General features: G+C 36.4%; 1 protein-coding gene across 2 annotated transcripts in view; it reads right to left on the bottom strand.

Annotated features, from left to right (window-relative positions):
• The window catches only part of BRINP3 (BMP/retinoic acid inducible neural specific 3), a 449,727-nt gene that overhangs the window by 218,883 nt on the left and 212,807 nt on the right, over positions 1-18,037 (bottom strand). For both annotated transcript variants that reach the window (XM_068986582.1, XM_068986583.1), the window contains one exon: positions 3,216-3,406. In XM_068986582.1, coding sequence (XP_068842683.1) covers positions 3,216-3,406 — 191 coding nt within the window. The remainder of the gene's footprint in view (positions 1-3,215; positions 3,407-18,037) is intronic.

The raw sequence follows: 18,037 nt of genomic DNA, 5'->3' as shown, positions 1-18,037 counted from the left end.
TCAGTCCCTTTCACCCTGTTCAATTACATCTAAACAATTATAATCTTATACTTGAGGAGGGATGTCTTTTATCTTTTATCTATATATTTGATAACTAAGGAAAATAAAAGATATTCTCCCCAGGAAATTACACAGCATAATAAAAGTGTGCATGAAATTCAAGGACACTGTAGACCTGCTCAAGAATCTTTCCCAGAGCTTTCGCAGTAGCCCAGACTGCAGCTGACACTGGGTCAGATAATCTCTAGTTACTTTACTGCCTCAGGTGGGAACTCCATCCATGTTTAAATTTAATCCTGAAATGTCTGATCACCCTCCCTTCTTTCCCAGCTCCTTGGGCTTCCCTGGTGGCTCAGAGGTTAAAGAGTCTGCCTGCAGTGTGGGAGACCTGGGTTCAATCCCTGGGTTGGGAAGATCCCCTGGAGAAGGAAATGGCAACCCTCTCCAGTACTCTTGCCTGGAGAATCCCATGGACAGAGAAGCTGGGTGGGCTATAGTCCATGGGGTTGCAAAGAGTTGGAAAGAACTGAGTGACTTCACTTCACTCACTACCTCACCCTTGCAGGCCTTGGGTACTTTCAGATTATTTTCTGAACCTTGTTGCTCCCAGTACACATACCTCATTCCTTTTTTTTTTTTTTTTTTTTCTTAGTTACACATAAGATACGTGAACTTTGCTTTACAATCCATCCATCTCTGTATCATTCCTATATTGTTCTCTGTTTCCCCTCCCTGATCTAAAGTTCCACTTTTTTTCCCTGTTTCCAGCCCTGCTACATACACTTGAAAATATTTCCACTATGGAGACTTCCTTAGTTTCTGTGATACAGAATCTGCCTGCCAATGCAGGAGACATAGGTTTGATCCCTGGTCTGTGAGATACCACATGTTACAGAGCAACTAAGTCCATGCACCACGACTACTAAGCCTGTGCTCTAAGGCCTGGGAGTTGAAACTACTGAAGCCTGCATTCATTCCCTAGAGCCCATGCTCTGCAAGGAGAAGCCACCACAATCAGAAGCCCTCGAACCGCAACTAGGGAGTAGCCCCTGCTCAGTGCAACTAGAAAAAAGCCCAGACGGCAATCAAGACCCAGAACAGCCAAAAATAAATAAATATAATATTTTAGAAACTATTTCCATTGTGTGCATTAGAACTCCTTTTCAAGACTCCTGGATAAAGAGCATTTTCTGGAGTCCTTTCAAGGCAAAACTGTTCACTCTCTCACACTCCAGGTTACTCCTCTGTGTTCCCTAGAGCTACTGTGAGTTTACTTACTTATAAAAGTCACTTCTACTTTGAGGCTGGCTCATTTATACCATCCATGAAGCCTTATCAACATCAGCTGTAGCATCAGTGTCTAAGAACACTGCCTGCATACAATAGCCTAGCCATTGAAACATGTGCCTTTTGTGATACAGATTTCTATTCTGGGATAAAAGAGTATGTACAAATATCCATTAAGTTTTGATATGAACTGTGAATGAATACTTACTATGGATACAAAAACTCTATTGTATAATTCTACTTGGTGTACTGAGTGAAAAATCAATAGCCATATAATAAACACACTTGCAACAATGATGTCTTCTATTAGAAAATATACTTTAAGTCACTGTTTGTATCACTGAAATTGATTTCTGAAAAAGCCTATTTCTTCTCAGTAACCTTAAGCTAAATGCCTACAATACTACTCTACCTTACAATATTTTAAAATTAATACAACATTTGCATTCATGCTGGCCACATTTGTATCTATATGGCATAAGTATTATTTATGTACTTGATTACTCAATATAACCTAAATCTTATGGTCAGAGGTAGACTATAATTGTACAATTTATCTCTACAGAAGCCTTTTTCTTAACCTCATTTACAATCAATATTGGAAATCGACAGTTATTATTTGTGCAACTCTTAAGCTAAAGATATTTTCATGTAACCTTTTATTTTCTCTAGGAGAATCTTGGACAAAAGATGTACCTTGGGCTAACTTGTCTAGCATTCTCAACGTATCAATGTACTAATTTTTCAAGTAACTGAAAAAATATAAATACTAATTTTAATCTCACAAAGCAATAAAATAATATATTTGATGACTGATTTTTACATTAATGATGACATGTTACATTTAAAACACTCAGAAATGCTCTTTATGTTTTATTTTCTTCTTACTACTTTGTCCAGAATCATACCATGACATTGTTCCAACTCTATGGTCTGTTAATTTTACAATGGCCCCTGGCCAAACCCAAACACAATAACATGCTTATCCAAACTGCCAGCGACATATGTCAAAAACATCTATTGTTCTGGAAACTACTGCCTCTCTCTCTGTCTTTCTCTCTTTCTCTTTCTTCTGAAAATTAAAGGTATCCTGTTTCTCCATTCTCTCAGCTTTCATAAAGTCAAATTTATTGAGTCAAAGGCTAAAGATTTTAGCAAACACATGGATTTGTCCACTAGTTCCAGATTATGGTGCATATTGACTTCTAGAAACTTAGAAACAACTACTTGTACTCCTTAACTGTATCTTTAAAAACAAAGAGGGAATTACTCCTTGACTTCTTAATGATTTTTGTGTCACTGACTCATTTTGAGCCCAGTCATCTACTACTCAGGATAATGTTTTAAATGCACACAATCAAATTATGAAGTTTTACAAAAGAAATCAGTATTATTAAAAAAAGTTTCATCCATGTATGCTTTGTGTGTGAGTCTAAGTAGTCAAGGACAAACTCAATTCATGTGCATTTCAATTAATGCTCTGACTTGAAAAACCTTAATCCAGTTATCTAGTTAACAAAATTACATGAAAAAATATATATATATAATTTCATCTTAAATGTATTGCAAAACTCAAAACAAAAGGAAATAACACATTATTCTTCAAGACACCATGGTTTACATCAGTGAGCCATGAACATACATAGAAATGGATTTTAGAGACAGAAAACACAATGGTATGATATGATGATTTAATCACTAGGTCATATCCTATTTTTGCAACCCCATGGACTATAGAACACCAGGCTCCTCTGTCCATGGAATTCTCAAGACAAGAATACTGGAGTTGGCTGCCATTCCCTTCTCCAGAGGATATTCCTGACCCAGGGATTGAAACCCAGTCTCCAGCACTGCAGGCAATTCTTTACCACTAAACCACCAGGGAAGCCTCATGGTATGATATAATCATAGGATTAACATATTCATACCTTTATGGCAGTGGATGCAATTTGAATGTGGTGAAGTCTCCGAAGGGTGCTGTCCCTGTCGATGAAATAGGAAGCAGCCAGTTGATGTAGAGTCTCCAGAGTAACCGAGGAGCTGTTGGTGCTGGGGTCACTTCCTTCAGATCGTTTGCTCAGCTTCCGCTTGTCCACAAAAATTGTGAGTGACTCCTCTCCTGCATGAATAATATTTTACATTATTCCATTTTCCACTTAAAATCAGTGTTTAAATTACCTGCTACTGAGGAAGCCTAGATTATAACCATTATGGAAAAAAGAGTGACAAATAACAAATGGGCGGGGAGTTTTGTTTACATTTTTGTTCACAATACTTCACACAAACCTAGAAAAGTACCCGGGATGACTGATGATGGTTGTGAATACATATTTAGTAAGCATTAAATAGCAAGCTTTTGTGGAATTTTTTTCTCTAGATTTTATTGACTCTTTCGTATGGTTTAGCTTATCTAACACTAATGTGACCCCCAAATTAAGCAAATTAAGATAAGAAAATATGTAAAACAAACAATAGTTACTATAGATCATTATAGCAAATGAAAGCTTGATCAAGTATATTAAAAAATATTGTTGTTTAGTTGCTAAGTCATGTCTGACTCTTGATTTCTTAGGCTAGAATACTGGAACCATTTCCTTCTCCAAGGGATCTTTCAGACCCAAGGATCAAACCTGCATTTCCTGATTGGCAAGCAGATTCTTTACCACTGAGCCACCTTGGAAGACCACTTCAAAACATTAGCTGTTTTCAACTGCATCTGTAAAATGCATAGAAAACATATATATGCCTATATAATTATATAAAGATCTGTATTAAGCTCGGAGTTATCATGAGAAACACTGGGCTGGTTGAAGCACAAGCTGGAATCAAGATTGCTGGGAGAAATATAAATAACCTCAGGTATGCAGATGAAATCACTCTTATGGCAGAAAGCGAAAGGGCAAGAGGAGAGTGAAAAAGTTGGCTTGGAGAGTGAAAAAGTTGGCTTAAAACTCAATATTCAGAAAACTAAGATCATGGCATCTGGTCCCATCACTTCATGGCAAATAAATGGGGAGACAATGGAAACAGTGAGAGACTTTATTTTGGGGGGCTCCAAAATCATTGCAGATGGTGACTGCAGCTATGAAATTAAAGGACACCTGCTTCTTGGAGGAAAAGTTATGACCAACCTAGACAGCATGTTAAAAAGCAGAGACATTACTTTGCCGACAAAGGTCCGTCTAGTCAAAGCTGTATTTTTTCCAGTAGTCATGTGTGGATGTGAGAGTTGGGCTATAAAGAAAGCTGAGCGCCAAAGAATTAATGCTTTTGAACTATGGTGTTGGAGAAGACTCTTGAGCTTCCCTTGGACTGCAAGGAGATCCAACCACTCCATCCTAAAGGAAATCAGTCCTGAATATTCATTGGACTGACTGATGCTGAAGGTGAAACTCCAATACCTTGGCCACCTGATGTGAAGAACTGACTCATTTGAAAAGACCTTGATGCTGGGAAAGATTGAAGGCGGAGAAGGGGATGAGATGGTTGGATGGCCTCATTGACTCCAAGGACATGAATTTGAGTAAATTCTAGGAGTTGGTGATGAACAGGGAGGCCTGGTGTAATGCAGTTCATGGGGTCACAGTGAGTTGGAGACGACTGAGTCACTGAACTGAACTGAACTGAACTGAAGTTCAGAGGTTTCTAGTGTGTTGCAGTCCATGGGGTCACAAAAAGTCAGACACGACTGAGTGACTAAACAACAACAAATACATGACATTAAATATTATATTATTGCATGTTGATAGCTTTGTAGAAATCACTAACATCCATCCATGGGAGTTTTAGGTACTTGTCAATGGACCCTTTAAGGTGAAATTTGAAGTTAAGCAAATTACAGTTAAGCTGCAATTTTCAACGTTGACTGTTGATAAAAAAGTGTCAATGCCATGTAAGACTAACATTAAGAACTTGCCACACTCAGACTTCCAGATTCCTGGATTATCTAGCATATAATTGTCAGACCTGAAGCTTGTTCTCATTCTTTCAGAAACCCATCTGTTCAGGTGGCATTATGCCCATTGACAAATTGGCAAGCCAGTTTCCTAAAACACCAAATAAGGTTTCTAGCAGAAGAGTTTGCTTGTCTTCTCAAAATTAAAAAATAATGCCAATTTTAAAATGACACAGTCTAGTGACCATCTAATTCGAAGTGACAGTTTCTACTTCTCTGCAAGAGATAAGGTGAGTTGCTCTCAGAAATAATGTGTCAACAATGTTATTTCCGAAAGTTGAATTCTCAGCTTGTATTTGGACCTCAGCATGCCAAAGCAGGAGATGCAAGAGATGTGGGTTGATCCCTGGGTCTGGAAGATCCCCTGGAGAAGGAAATGACAACTCACTCCTACATTCTTGCCTGGAAAATTCCATGGACAGAGTGGCCTGGTGGGCTACATTTTGGAGGATCACAAAGAGTGAAACACAACTGAGTGTGTGCATGTGCGTGTGTGTGTGCACACACACACATACTATAAGAAAAAAAAAAAAAAACACAGCAATCATTTACCCCTGAAGGGAAGGATGAACTGGTTTGGAAATTTGGTCTCACTGAATCTGAGACCAACTCACACATGTACCTAAGCAAACGTCTTGCACATGGAGACAGAAAGATCAGTGCTATTATCTTCTTATGATCTAAGAAGTCACAAGGCAGCCCAATGGCACATGCAAGTGCTATGATCTGAATTTTGTGTCTCACAAAATTCATATGCTGACATCTGTCCTTCTAAGATCATGGCATTAGGAGGTGGGGTCTGTGGGACATGCCTGGCTTATGAGAGCAGAGCCCTCAGGAATTGAAGTCATGCTTTGTGAATGAGTCTCCTAAGAGATTCTTGGTCCCTTCTGCAATGAAAATATACAAGGAAAAATCTGTGACTGGAAGACAGCCCTCACTCGACCATCTTGGCATTCTGATCCCTGACTTCTAGCTTCCAGAACTTTGAGCAAGACATCTCTGCTGTTTACAAGTTGCCCAGTCATTGGCATTTTGCTATAGCAGCCTGAACAGGCTAAGACAGCAAACAGTGTCTCTTCTTAAATACAGCTAAAAACCAAATGACAAAGATATCTTGACAAAAGTAAATAAAAAAGAAAGAAAAATTATCTCTTCAGGCCAAAATTATTACATCAGAAAACTAAGTAGACTGAATAGTGCTAAAGACTAAAACTTGCAAATCTGCTTTAACTGAAACACTTTTCATAAAGTAGAACACAGAAGATATAGGTTAAAATATCCATATGCTGACAATGTTATGAGACTTCAGAACCTGTTTCCTAGACCTAGATATATTCAGTGGGGGTAAAAATGTAATGATAGAGATCTACACAACCTACTTAATAAGATAGATCATCTAGTGAAATATGAAACCTTATAATAATAAAGAGGAAATGAAAATTTCTTCTCAACAGTCCACAGAACATATTGGCCATATATTCCATTAAAAAATCCTTAGCAAATTTCAAAAGTTTGAAAAAAGAAATCAGTTGAGAAAGTTTTTCTCCTTGATGACCCAAGACAAGCTCCTATGAGCTTGCTTTGACTAGACTCTTTCTATAGGCATGTGCGAGTCCAACTTTAGGAAGAATTCTGTCAAGTCACTTTAGCAAGAATCCCCTAGCCTGAACATCTGATCATCTTTAATAGCCTACCAAATTCCTCACCCACCACCATCTCCCTGGTGACATTTGGTAACCTTGGTCTGCCTTCAGCAAGATTCTTGTTAGGTCGCTTTAAAAAGAATTACTCTGCCTTCTCTGTAATATTCTATCTACCAATCCTTCTACTCTGCTCATAGACTAAATGCACCATTTTCCTGGCTCTGCTCATAATTAAGCACAATCTCCCCTGCTATACAATTCTACTGTAGGAGGCCCCATGCATGAAGTCTGCCTTACTGTTCTTTATCAAATGTCCAGATAACTGTTTCTTTAATACACTTACTGATTCAGGTCAGTTCACTTCAGTTCAGTCGCTCAGTCATGTCCAACTCTTTGTGACCCCATGAACAGCAGCATGCCAGGCCTCCCTGTCCATCACCAACTCCAGGAGTCTACCCATGTCCATCTAGTGGATGATGCCACCCAACCATCTCATCCTCTGTCGCCTGTCTCCTCCTGCCCTCAATCTTTTCACCATCAGGGTCTTTTCAAATGAGTCAGCTCTTTGCATCAGGTGGCCAAAGTATTGGAGTTTCAGCTTCAACATCAGTCCTTCCAATGAACACCCAGGACTAATCTCTTTTAGGATGGACTGGTTGGATCTCCTTGCAGTCCAAGGGACTCTCAAGAGTCTTCTCCAACACCACAGTTCAAAAGCATCAATTCTTCGGTGCTCAGCTTTCTTTATAGTCCAACTCTCACGTCCATACATGACCACTGGAAAAACCATAGCCTTGACTAGACTGATCTTTGTTGACAAAGTAAAGTCTCTGCTTTTTAATGTCTAGGTTAGCCATAACTTTCCTTCCAAGGAGTAAGCGTCTTTTAATTTCATGGCTGCAGTCAACATCTGCAGTGATTTTGGAGCCCAGAAAAATGAAGTCAGCCATTGTTTCCACTGTTTCTCCATCTATTTGCTGTGAAGTGATGGGATCAGATGCCATGATCTTAGTTTTCTGAATGTTGAGCTTTAAGCCAACTTTTTCACTCTCCTCTTTCACTTTCATCAAGAGGATCTTTAGTTCTTCACTTTCTGCCGTCTGCATATCTGAGGTTATTGCTATTTCTCCCGGTAATCTTGATTCCAGCTTGTTCTTCATCCAGCCCAGCATTTCTCATGATGTACTCTTACTGATTATAATATACTAAAATTAAAAATTGATAGAAACTTTTGAATTTCCTATGGATAGATATTTTATTATATAATTGTTGTATAATAAGATAAATGAAAGAAAAATAAATATTCTAAGAAAAATTGAGGAAAATATAATATAATACAATCAAGCAAAGATGGGCTCCATAAAGGACAGAAATGGTTATGGACCTAACAAAAGGAGAAGATATTAAGAAGAGGTGGCAAGAATACACAGAAGAACTGTACAAGAAAGATCTTCACAACCCAGATAATCACGATGGTGTGATCACTCACCTAGAGGCAAACATCTTAGAATGTGAAGTCAAGTGGGCCTTAGGAAGCATCACTATAAACAAAGCTAGTGGAGGTGATGGAATTCCAGTTGAGGTACTTCAAATCCTAAAAGATGATGCTGTGAAAGTGCTGCACTCAATATACCAGCAAATGTGGAAAACTCAGCAGTGGCCACAGGACTGGAAAAGGTCAGTTTTCTTTCCAGTCCCTAAGAAAGGCAATGCCAAAGAATGTTCAGACTACCACACAATAGTACTCCTCTCACATGCTAGCAAAGGGATGCTCAAAATTCTCCAAGTCAGGCTTCAGCAGTATGAGAACTGTGAACTTTCAGCTGTTCAAGCTGCTTTAAGCAAAGGCAGAAAAACCAGAGATCATATTGCCAACATCTGCTGGATCATCACAAAAGCAAAACAGTTACAAAAAACCATCGATGTCTGCTTTACTGACTACACCAAAGTGTTTGACTGTGTAGACCACAATAAACTGTGGGAAATTCTTCAAGAGATGGGAATACCAGACCACCTGACCTGCCACTTGAGAAATCTGTGTGTAGGTCAGGAAGCAACAGTTAGAACTGGACATGGAACAACTGGCTCCAAATAGGAAAAGGAGTACATCAAGGCTGTATAACGGAGAAGGCAATGGCACCCCACTCCAGTACTCTTGCCTGGAAAATCCCATGGGTGGAGGAGCCTGGTAGGCTGCAGTCCATGGCGTCGGAAGAGTCGGACACAGCTGAGTGACTTCCCTTTCACTTTCATGCACTGGAGAAGGAAATGGCAACCCACTCCAGTGTTCTTGCCTGGAGAATCCCAGGGACAGGGGAGCCTAGTAGGCTACCTACCGTCTATGGGGTCACACAGAGTTGGACACAACTGAAGTGACTTAGCAGCAGCAGCAGCAAGGCTGTATATGTCACCTTGCTTATTTAACTTATATGCAGAGTGTACATCATGAGAAATGCTGGGCTTGAGGAAGCACAATCTGGAATCAAGACTGCTGGGAGAAATATCAATAACTTCAGATATGCAGATGACATCACCCTTATGGCAGAAAGTGAAGCAGAACTAAAGAGCCTCTTGATGAAAGTGAAAGAAGAGAGTGAAAAATTAGGCTTAAAGCTCATCACTCAGAAAACTAAGATCATGACATCCAGTCTCATCACTTTATGGCAAATAGATGGGGAAACAATGGAAACAGTGACAGACTATTTTGGCAGGCTCCAAAATCACTGCAGATGGTGACTGCAGCCATGAACTTAAAAGATGCTTACTCGCTGGAAGAAAAGTTATGACCACATTAGACAGCATACTGAAAAGCAGAGGCATTATTTTGCCAACAAAGGTCCATCTAGTCAAGGCTATGGATTTTCCAGTAGTCATGTGTGGATATGAGCGTTGGATTATAAAGAAAGCTGAGCACTGAAGAACTGATACTTTTGAACTGTGATGTTGGAGAAGACTTTTGAGATTCCCTTGGACTGCAAGGAGATCCAACCAGTCCATCCTAAAGGAACTCAGTCCTGAATGTTTATTGGAAGGGCTGATATTGAAGCTGAAACTCCAATACTTTGGCCACTTGATGCAAAGAACTGACTCATTTGGAAAGACCCTGATGCTAGGAAAGATTGAAGGTGGGAGGAGAAGGGGATGATAGATGAGATCATTGGATGGCTCCACCGATTCAATGGACATGAGTTTGAGTAAACTCCGGGAGTTGGTGGACAGGGAGGTCTTGTGTGCTGCCGTCCATGGGGTCGCAAAGAGTCAGACACGACTGAGTGATTGAACTGAAAGAACTGATACATAAGTACATCACAATTCTATGTAAAAATATTCAGATTTGAAAAGTGATATATTATTCAATCAACCACAATTTTGTTTTCAAAAGTAATTTTCATTCACATTTTTAAAGCCAGCTGTAGCTCATAAGCATGACATGAGTGCCAAAGGACATCCACCCATTTTGTAAAAACTAAATGTTATTTTCAAGTGATTCAACATTCTGAGTCCATTAGAAAGTGAAAAGGATTAATGATTGTAGATATAAAAAGATGTGATTATTTCACATAGAAATCATGCAGCTGTGCCTTTTACAACTAAAATGCTGTGGAGGTTTATGGACTTTAAAGGCACATACTGAAGATTGCTTTCATAGAGAATGCAAAACAGAGGACTGTAAAACCACAAAAAAAATCATGACTCTAATGATATCCTAGTGTTAGTTCATAGGGTAAGATTAGGTATATTCCATATATTGTGGACGTCACAATTATGTGTTTTTCTGTCCTGGTTTTCAAGAGTTGATTTTGTGTCCTGGAGAAACAGAAATGAAAGAACTTTTATTCTATTACCTTTTCACTTGGATTTTCTCAACTTGCATTCTCACATATATAGTTTTTAGGGATGGAGGTAATGCAGTCAAAAGCAATGGAAAAGAGAATGAGTAACAGAATCTACAAATAATCAACAAAAGGCAGTAGTTTATTATTTGCAATTTTAATTGTGTCATGGATGCAAACATGCACACATGTATTGCCGTTGTTTAGTCACTAAGTTATGTCCGACTCTTCGTGACTTCATGGACTGTAGCCCATCAGATTCATCTGTCCATGGGATTCTCCAAGCAAGAATACTGGAGTGGGTTGCCATTTCCTTCTCCAGGGGATCTTCCTGACCCAGGAATCGAACCCGCCTCTACTCCAATGGAGCCTCCAGGGAAGCCCACGTATGTATTAATGGTCCATTGTAAAGAACAGTGAGTGCTGCCCTTTAACTTGGTATCGAAAATAGAAAATGATAAGGTCAGCAGAATTCATAAGAGCCAGATGTTCCCTGATTCAGTACAAGTTTTGAAACACATCAGAAAGTTATTATGCTCATTTTTTCTCTTTATGCCTTTGCCGTCTGCCAGTAAGATAGCATGTTCCAATGAGAGCCTTTTTCAACTTAATTCCCAGAATGAGCAGACTCAGAGCACGGGATCCATATATACTGAAGAGACATAATACTGGGAAGACACAACAAGTATTATGTTGTGTAGTTGCAGTGCACTGAGTTCTGAGGTTATTTCCTTTTTAACTGCAATGACTGTAACTCTTGGATGTTTTCTGTATTTTATTTTAACATTGCTACTACCATGGACTAGTATACTGACTCCAGTATATATCATTCCACCCAGGTTAAAAAAAAAAAAAAAAAGTGCATTTATGGCAAATATCTTCCCAGTCATTCAACTTTCTTATCCTTGAAAATCTTACTGTGAATGTCTATTTTGCTTTTGTGTGAGTTTCATGTATCAAAAACTGCTATAAGAGTAGAATAACAGGAACAACCAGTGCAAATACAGTTTAAATGTAATTGTAGGTTTTATTTTTGATGTATTGTTTTAGTTCAAAATTGTTATCCTATTTTTGGTAATAACAGGTCATATTATTCCTTGTGTTTTTCATTCCTTAAAAAATTCTCCAAGTGTTACTATATTTTAAGTATCTCTGTCTTTTTAAATTTTACTTCACTTTTCAGTGTTTACTCTCACTGCTAATGATCATTGTTTCCTAGCTTTGTGTGTTAAAAGGTATATCCCCTGAAGACATGTATCTTTCCACTAACATAGTGTTGCAGAAAAAAGACAGGGTTTTAGATACAAATAGAAGGGGAAAAAAATCTAGAAAAAACAGAATTCTGATAAGGAGCAAAGTCAAATATATAAAGACAGTAAAAAACAGACATGTTGGCTTAATACCAGTTGGCACCTGCCAGATATTTTGCAAAGAAAATAGCTAGCCTTATACAGCTTTGACAAAAACATAATATGTTTTGCAAAACACTCTAAAAAAAAGCAACCGACCTTATGCTTATTAAGAGTTATCCCCCAAAAGTTGTCAGAAATATTTCTAAACAAAATTGCCCGGAAACAATAGTTCCTATAGAATAACAACATGAATAAAAAAGTAACTGGAAACATATAGTTCCAAGGAGAGACGGAACAGAATACACCCTGAATGAAATAGAAATTTCATGGAGCAGTTTACAAACAATGCTATAATGAACATTTTTGTGATGTGTAGTTGCAGACTCTTGCTATCATTTTGGTAAGATTGATTCTCAGAAGTGAGATTTCTGGAGCAGTTAAGTGCAGTTGAAATTTATATAGATACTCTAATAGTGCTGTTCAGACTTAATGTGCATATAAATCACTTGGAGATCTTGTTAACATATAGATTCTGATTCATTAATCTGGGATGCAATCTGAGATTCTGCATTTCTAACAAGTTCCAAGGTGATGCTGATGCTCTTGGATCGTGGACCAGCCTCAAGTAATGAGGCTCTCAACCACGTAAAATTTATTACCAATTTAAATGTCTGTCTTTATCAGTGACCTGTGTGTTCCTTTAAGGAAGGTTCTGAATCTTTGTGCTTTTATAGGTAACTCAGTACATATTTGTCAGATAAATGGACAAGTGATTTATCTGTCCTATTAAAGTGCTATACAGAAAAACAAGAATAAATATAATTGTATTTATGAAATTCTAAAACTCAGCATTTATCTTTTGACTTAGTTGCCAGGAATGCCATTATTAAGATCAACTGACATAGCAAATTTAATTTCATTTTCTTCTTTGTTATCTTTATTATGATTCTTATAAATGGGCTCAAGACATTTTAGTAGGTAACTGCCTTATAACCATTACATGTGAATTAACAATATTACTTTAATTTCAAAGTTTTCATTCTCTTCACCAGAGAAGTGTGAATGACAGAGACAGAAATGAAAGAATAAGAGAGAGACAGAGACACAGAGAGCTGACAGAGAGATGAACTGATATAACTAGTCTTAAGTAGTATGAGTCTAAGTAAATATTCAGCCTTAAATACAAATATGGAAGTGTCATTATTTTAATAATTCCTTAATATTTAATAATTCCTTTAATAATTTTAATATAAAGCTTAGGAAAATTATTCTTTTTTTCTTTCAATACTTTTTCTTGAACAGAATATGTATTCTAATTAGAAATGCAACTGACTATGCATTTCTAATTACTTGAAAATACATAGAAATAGTTCCATGTATTTTCAAGTAATTATTCCTATTTGGCTAAATAATAAATTATATGTATTAATACATACCTTGGTAGATTAACTTCTTTAAATTATATCATAGATAAACTAAAATAAAAGGAATTTATGCCTCCTAAGAAGAGACAGTGAAAATGAGAAAGACAGCTATTAATCTATTTTGAAAGAAGATGATGCATAACATAGAATTAAAAACTATCTTTCAATATTTTCTACAAAATATAATTTACATACAGAAAAGTGAAAATTGAGCATTTCTGAAATTAAATGAGGATATTTGGATTTCCATACTTATAGGGATGCAAGAAAAAAAAATAAACTAATATTGTATCATATCCCAGCTTACTGACCTCTTGTTTTTTCTTTGACAAATATACACACACATAAAATATATATCAAAACATTTTTGAGCTAAATAAACTACCTTGCAGATATAGCTAATTATATACTATATCATCACTGAGGTAGTATTTATTTTACATAATTACCTTAGTAAGTTAATATTAGTCTGCATTTCAATCATGCATTTTTTTCACCCCAACAATGAAGAAAATACTTTCTATAGCTAATAAAATTAAATATCTGACAAAATGCTTTAAATTGAGCCATATGGTAATCCCTGATACATTCTCATAAGAAGCACTTTCAGAAAAAAAAAAAAATTTCAAAGGCAAACTTGCAAAAAATATATATATATAAATATAACTCTTCCTGCTAAAAAATTAATGATGGCTTTTAAAACTCTGTGCATTCAAAATCAAAATAGAACTGTTTTTATGTTGCTGAGAATAGAAAAAAAAACCTTTAAAATTGTAAATGAACAAATCTCAATACACAGTCTATTTGCTTATAGAATGAATTTTGGTCCAATAAGAAAAACATCTCTAAGAAAAAGAGTACTTTGGAGGGAAGTTATTTTGCCTAAACTGTCCTCACTGAGTACATTCCAGACCCTGCTGGCAGAGGTGTGAGTTGACAGACTGGTGGGTGTTTACCTGTGAGTCAGTAACCCCACCTCTTCCTCTTCTTCCTCTTTAGGATGTGCTTTGGAGAAGGCAATGGCAACCCACTCCAGTATTCTTGCCTGGAGAATACCATGGATGGAGGAGCTTGGTGGGCTACAGTCCACGGGTCGCAAAGAGTCGGACATGACTGAGTGACTTGAGTGACTTCACTTTCACTTTAGGGAGCACAGAGCACCTGCTGTGGTCGGCTTCTCACCTCCTTAGACTTTAAAGAGCCGTTTCACCAGGAGGTGTTCACATTCTCCAGTGACTATGGATGGCTCAGAGCTTTACACATGACTGCTTGGACAAGTCTTTGCAACTGTGGAGGTGAGGCTCAGGTCAGATTTAATTACTACTATAAACATTTTTTTATCAATTTTTAATTAATTTTGATTTTCATCTCCCTTAATCCTTTGTCCTTTTCTATTGATAGAGAATCCTGACCTGTTATTAGTGAACACCCTCTGTCTGCTCAGTAAGCTCAACAATATTAAGGTCTTTTTGTTTCCATTCACTCATTTTTTTTTTTCCTTTTTTGGTATTTCTGTATTCAGTACACAGATGCACTTTATTTCAGTGTTTGTCATAGATTATATTATAATGAAATATTTTATAAAAATAGTCCAGAAATATATTCCATAGCTAGAAATCAATATATCCCAAGAGTGCAATCTTTTCCAAGATTGATTCTTTAAATTTAGTAGCTTATTTTAGATTTTTAAACTGTGATGGAGTTTAGATATCATTATCCCAAATAGAAGCAGGCTAAATAACTATATTGAAAAATAGTTTGGAAGCTATAAGATGAAACAAACATAGAAAATGATATATATTGAAGAAGGTTTCTTATAATTTATTTTCCCCTATAGGAAGATAATTTAATCACTGACTTTTCTATCATAAAATATCCCATTAAAGGCTTCGAATATCCTATCCCAAGTTTTATGTCTAAGTCAATAATATGATGTACTAAATAACTCTTGGGGAAAAAAGACATTTCTCATTTATTTCCTTTTCATCACTTTAATGCTGGTAAAGAGTATTTTACACTCAACTTGTTTTGAAAAATGTTTAAATTTAGTTGAAGGTCTAGTTACTTAGAAAGCATCTACTTATAAAGTAATGAGTTTTCAGATGCAAAGTAGTATATATAGACTGGATAAACAACAAGGTCCTACTGTATAGCACAGAGAACTGTATTTAATATTCTGTGATAAACCATAATGAAAACCAACATTAAAAATAATGTATATATATATCTGTATAACTGAATCATTTTACTGTAAGGAAGAAATTAACATATTTCAAATCAACTATATTTCAATTAAACCATAAAAATAAAATTTTAAAACCTGGCTTTTTATTTAAAACATCTTGCGTGTATACCTGACATCCTCAGTGTTAATATTAGAGTTGTTCTTCAGTCTTGGTCATTTAATGAGAGAGAAAGAGAACTTACTCAAGTTAAACACCATCAGTCTCATTTTTAAAAAATGGAGTAATACAATTTCATGTTCAGTCAGGTAAAACATATGAAATTAAAATACACTTATAGGAGCAAAAAAGAGTGCCATTACAATAGCAATAATTTTAAAAATGGCTGAAATCAACCTAGTATACATTTTAATTGCTAATAGTTTATATCCTTAAGCTACTAAACTAATTTCATAGATTTTAACTAAATTATTAACATCACCCAACAGAGAGATTTCTGAAGGAAAATATAAGTAACATTTAAAGAGGAAAAAAATAATTTCAACAGAAAATACCAGGAATACTAAATCCAAAGGATAGTCGGAGATTAGACAGCAAATGAGGGTGCTGATTCTATTCTTTCCCCCAACCCTCCATGGAAGACAATGCTTGAATAGAACTTTTAGGTAACTGAAGTAAATCAATTTTGAGAAAGTAGATTGTCATTAACAAATAATCAACCTTAAAAAGTAATTTACCACAAAGGTTTTCATCAACCATGTTTATAAAAACAAGCCAAAAACATATAAAAAACAAAAGGTATCTTAAGGTGACAATGTGACACCATAATGCCAAAACAATGAAATCAAAAAGTCACCATAGTTTTGTTGCTAAGGAACAAATTATCCCTGAGAATCATCTCTACTTTTGATCTCTTCTGTTTCCCCCTTTGTCACTTCCTTCCTTTCTTATTTGAAGAATATATTTCATGCTCTGAAATTCTTCTGGGAACTCTGTATTGTTGATGTAATGAAACCTAGTATGGTGTGTGTTGCAAGAACACTGAACTTTTTAAAAGGAGGTGTTATAGAAATAATTTAATTTTGACTTTCACTTCAGATTTTATTGTAATAATAACCATTGTCATTACAAAGCCAAATAGACATAACTTTCAAAGAATCAGTTTTCACAATTATGGGGATATTTTTTGTCATTGTTTTGCCATCTACAGTGCTATAATAACAACAGCAATTACATAAATGCATGGCTTGTTTATGGCACTTACACTAATCTTCCCATGTCCCTGTCACACAGGCATTACTCTCCCCCATTTTTTATTAAAAAAAAAAAACAAAAAAAACAAACAAAAAAAAATTACTTGTTTTTAAGGTCTCACAATTTGTTTAAAATTTAAAAAGAGTCAGGATTCAACAACAGGCTTGTCTGATCTCTTTATCTCATTATTTTAGTATTATTTATTTATGGAGGAAGGTAATGGAGAAAGAATGTGCATTACAGCTAAACTTTTCTGTCTGCTTGGACTACCTCTTTCTTCTACATTTAATTCCTCAGGGTTCCATGGCAGGCTTGCTTCTTTAGTGTGTCCAGGGATCTCTCTTTTTCACCCTCCCCATACCTGGCTCACCTGCTCTCCCTCTTATCCTGATTCTCTCCAATTCTGAATCTGTTAGTTTAACTGACCCATTCTGGCTCCATGGATTTGCTTCTTTCATTCAGTCTTCTTCCTGAATTAGACCTCAAGTATCCTCTATCGTATATTTCATCATTTTGACATTTATCTAGTGGACTGGGCAGTCTCAGCTTCCTAGCAAAGTGTAGTTTCACTTATTCATTTAAAAATTTAACAAATATTTAAAGAGAACTTATTGTGTGCCCAGCACTACTATAATGTTGATTGAAAAAACTGCACAATGCAGCAGCTGAAAATTAAGTTTTATTTGGTCGACAAAATTAAGGACCTAAGCCCAGAAGATAGTCTCTGAGGTCACTCTGAGGGACTGCTCTGAAAAGAGAAGGGAGGAGTCAGGATACATAGGAGTTCTGCAACAAAAATCAGATAATGGAATATCAAAAAATTACTATTAATTAAAGAAAAGTTGAAAAAACTGAAATTCAGTTTTAAAAAGAAGTTCAAAAAGTTTAAAAAAGAAATTTAGGTTAATGAATTTAGCACTTTTCTATGTATGGGAAGATGCAAGAGTCTATGCTAATTGAAATCGTTCCTCTGATATGCACTTTAACTATCTAGGGCCAGTATCCTCCTTCTCTGTCAGGAATCCCATCAGGGTGCACAGCTTGGGTGGCTGTAGTGACTGATGACTTGATGGCTGCAACATGCTTTGTTTAGACATTGGTAT

The sequence above is a fragment of the Capricornis sumatraensis genome, chromosome 14, assembly GCF_032405125.1.
Source record: "Capricornis sumatraensis isolate serow.1 chromosome 14, serow.2, whole genome shotgun sequence".
Taxonomy (NCBI): Eukaryota; Metazoa; Chordata; class Mammalia; order Artiodactyla; family Bovidae; genus Capricornis; species Capricornis sumatraensis.
The sequence above is the reverse complement of the archived record's forward strand: the minus strand, read 5'-3'. Positions and strand labels throughout refer to the sequence as shown.